Raw genomic sequence first — 3,671 nt, forward strand, 5'->3', positions numbered from 1 at the left:
ATTATTTTTTTTAACCTTTTTCACTCTGTTCAGTGAGGAAATCCTTATCAATCCTATTGTGCCATTTTATCCTGAATTCCCTTTCTGTATGTTTGCATGTCCCATTGTTCAAGTTTAGCGGGTATCCTTGACTGAGACCTCTGACATTTTACTTCACCTGCTTGCCTCAATTTGTCACCTACTTGTCCTTAAAAAAATTCTCCTACCTGTCTTCCTACATATTTCCCAATTTTCCCCATTTGGTAATCCTTTTTTTTCCCATGTTGGTTTTCCCCAAGTTTTCCCATAAGAGGGCTTTTCCATTTAAATTTCATGTTCCTTTGAATATTCATTGAAAGCTGCATGTTAGAAATGATCATTCTTTTACATCCATACCCCAGAAAATTTCCGCCCTGGCCGGTATTCGTGTTGTTGTTGTTTTTTTTTTTTTAGCATTCGGGAACGAAGACATTACTTCAAGTGCGGTGCTATTCATTCTCTTGTATCACTGCTGTGCTCTTAATCTACCGTCTGCTTCCTTAATCCTTATTATTTTCCTGACCATCACTACATATAATTATGTCCCAGTTGTTTTTTTTGTGTTAAATGACATTGTTGATTATGTTTCCAGTGAGTCACATCCCGGTCCCAACGTCAGCTCGTATTTGTGATGTTATACTTGAGCTATCCGACATGGGTCTAGTCATCATACCAGACACCAAGGTCACTATATTCCACAAGATCTCCCTCAATGTTAGTTCCGATGACATACACTACGCATTGACCACAGCAGCCAATGCATGAAGTACTGAGCAAAATAATATAATTTTGTACAAAGATCAAAAGATACGTGATGAAACCTACGCCATTTTTAACCTCTGTACCATGGAGACAAAGGTACTTATGAGTCAAACTTAGAGACAACCATATTTGTTATAATACTGAAATACTGTATAACGAATAAGGGTGTTATAATCCTCAAGACTGAAATCCTACATATGCTTCGAAGACTCACACTGACAGAAGAAATGGAATCTAATTTCAGACTAAAAATCGGCAGAGTCAAATTTTAATGGTAGACTAGACTAGATTGTATTTCGCTTGCTTACATTACAGAGATATCTGAGACCCTGAAAATCTTTATATCAGTCAAGAGAAAATGTGCCTGTCAGCTGACAGAAGAAATGGAATCTAATTTCAGACTAAAAATCGGCAGAGTCAAATTTTAATGGTAGACTGGACTAGATTGTATTTCGCTTGCTTACATTACAGAGATATCTGAGACCCTGAAAATCTTTATATCAGTCAAGAGAAAATGTGCCTGTCACAAATATCGTTCCCCGATTGATTCACTTCACTAAATGGTATGTCATGACTTAGACTCGAACCACCAACCTCCAGATCTGAAATCTTCTGCGCTAACCACTACACCAATGAGGTTGGTACTAGAACTTGTCTCACTTGTGTGGCTTCTCCCTAGAAATATCTTCATCCATTTGGTAAATCAACGGCGATTATGTTTGATATCTGGTTCTAGTAATCTGCCAGCTCCTGCTAAATGTATGTCATGACTTAGACTCGAACCACCAACCTCCAGATCTGAAATCTTCTGCGCCAACCACCCCGATTGATTCACTTCACTAAATTGTATGTCATGACTTAGACTCGAACCACCAACCTCCAGATCTGAAATCTTCTGCGCCAACCACTACACCAATGAGGTTGGTACTAGAACTTGTCTCACTTGTGTGGCATCTCCCTAGAAATATCTTCATCCATTTGGTAAATCAACGGCGATTATGTTTGATATCTGGTTCTAGTAATCTGCCAGCTCCTGCTAAAGGTTAGAATTATTATGTGCATTCTATGTTCTATGTGTCTGTTTTGTGTTTGGAATTTTTCTATATGTTTTTGTACCTAAGCACTAAACCGCAAAATAGGATTGCTTTCTAAGGAAATTCTCAAAATGAAAACTAGATATTTACAATACCAAATAGCAAAATTTTCATTTTGATTATTAAAAGTTTTTAATTATTATAGTGTGCTTTTTATTTATTTATTTTTTTTTTAAACCTTTTTTACTCTGTTCAGTGAGGAAATCCTTATCAATCCTATTGTGCCATTTTATCCTGAATTCCCTTTCTGTATGTTTGCATGTCCCATTGTTCGTTTTGTGTTTGGAATTTTTCTATATGTTTTTGTACCTAAGCACTAAACCGCAAAATAGGATTGCTTTCTAAGGAAATTCTCAAAATTCTATGTGTCTGTTTTGTGTTTGGAATTTTTCTATATGTTTTTGTACCTAAGCACTAAACCGCAAAATAGGATTGCTTTCTAAGGAAATTCTCAAAATTATCTATTTATATTCATATCTATTTCCCCCCACCCACCTTATTTCAGAAAAAGTCAAAGAGCAAGTATTGGGATTGGGTGTCATCATCCAGTGATGAAGAAGAGAAAGAAGAAAACCATGTAAGTTATACCCTTATGGGAGTAAATGTACAGTTCACATAAATATGAACATACTATACATAGTAATAAAAGTAGGTATTTATTACCAATTCAAATTTCTATGACATGAGAATGTACTCCCACTTCTAAATGTTCAAAGAGCCTTGAAAATATTCAGTCCTAACCTAAGCCATAAGATTGGTTTCTAGGATCATAGGTTCAATTATTTTTCATGGTACCTTTAGGGAGGTAGATACCTACTTTTCTATACATATAAATAATATATTTTTTTTTCTTATTCAGGTAATTGGTAAATTAGACACTGCACCTGTTGAAAATTTGCGTCCACGATCTTTAAAGTCAACCAAGAAGTCAATTGGTTTCTAGGATCATAGGTTCAATTATTTTTCATGGTACCTTTAGGGAGGTAGATACCTGCTTTTCTATACATATAAATAATATATTTTTTTTCTTATTCAGGTAATTGGTAAATTAGACACTGCACCTGTTGAAAATTTGCGTCCACGATCTTTAAAGTCAACCAAGAAGTCTCAACATGCCACACCATCTAGTCACAAGCCAAATGTCTCCACACCTAGCTCAATAAAGAAAACAGTTACCCTCACTCCTACTCTGCCCAAAAGACTCACAGCACCTCTCACACCATCTACTCCACTGCAGCTGGCAAGGGAAAGCCTACATCTGAGCAGAGTACCAGAGTCTCTGCCCTGTAGAGAGGCAGAGTTTCAGAGTATCCACAGGTAAAGTATTATGTGATAGTTTCAAGAACTATGTGATAGTGTGTTAGTTTCAAGCCTAGTACCTAGTTATGTTCCACTCAAGATTCTATTCTCAACTGGTCTTACTCTCTTGGAAACAATCTCATTTCCAGGTTCCTGTTGAGCAAGATATCTCAGAGCACAACAGGTTGTATGTACATCAGTGGTGTACCTGGAACAGGCAAAACAGCTACTGTTCATGCTGTGATGAGAAAACTGAAGCAAGAAATAGGAGACAAGTTTGTGGTGAGTTTCAATCAGAGTTCTCCAATCTGCATTCACAGTTAAGTTAACCCGTACCAGTGTTCCTATTAAAACAGAGTAAAGTGTTATTTAAAATTAAGATGAGAGTTTTCCGTAATTTTGACCGCCACAAAGGACGTGTAGTCTCAATATAATCTTAGTTTACTTCAGTACTGAATTGTGACAAAAGCAGTTATCCAGACTTTTCTACAATCCAAT

At 36.4% G+C, this 3,671-nt stretch overlaps 2 protein-coding genes across 2 annotated transcripts in view; both read left to right on the top strand.

The window, feature by feature from the left end:
• Positions 1–1,064, top strand: part of LOC103515880 (origin recognition complex subunit 1) — a gene marked incomplete in the record, with an annotated part of 8,899 nt that extends 7,835 nt beyond the window's left edge. Inside the window, 1 exon segment of the mRNA XM_026828446.1 lies at positions 611–1,064. Coding sequence (XP_026684247.1) covers positions 611–783 — 173 coding nt within the window.
• Positions 865–3,455, top strand: LOC113470195 (origin recognition complex subunit 1-like; the record flags this gene model as incomplete). Its single annotated transcript, XM_026828447.1, has 4 exons — positions 865–876; positions 2,380–2,451; positions 2,911–3,191; positions 3,323–3,455. Coding segments are annotated over exons 1-4 (498 nt in total), but the record flags the coding sequence as incomplete, so codon positions are not given.
• Positions 3,456–3,671: the final 216 nt, after the last annotated feature.

This window comes from Diaphorina citri, unplaced genomic scaffold (genome assembly GCF_000475195.1).
Source record: "Diaphorina citri unplaced genomic scaffold, Diaci psyllid genome assembly version 1.1 scaffold1435, whole genome shotgun sequence".
Taxonomy (NCBI): Eukaryota; Metazoa; Arthropoda; class Insecta; order Hemiptera; family Psyllidae; genus Diaphorina; species Diaphorina citri.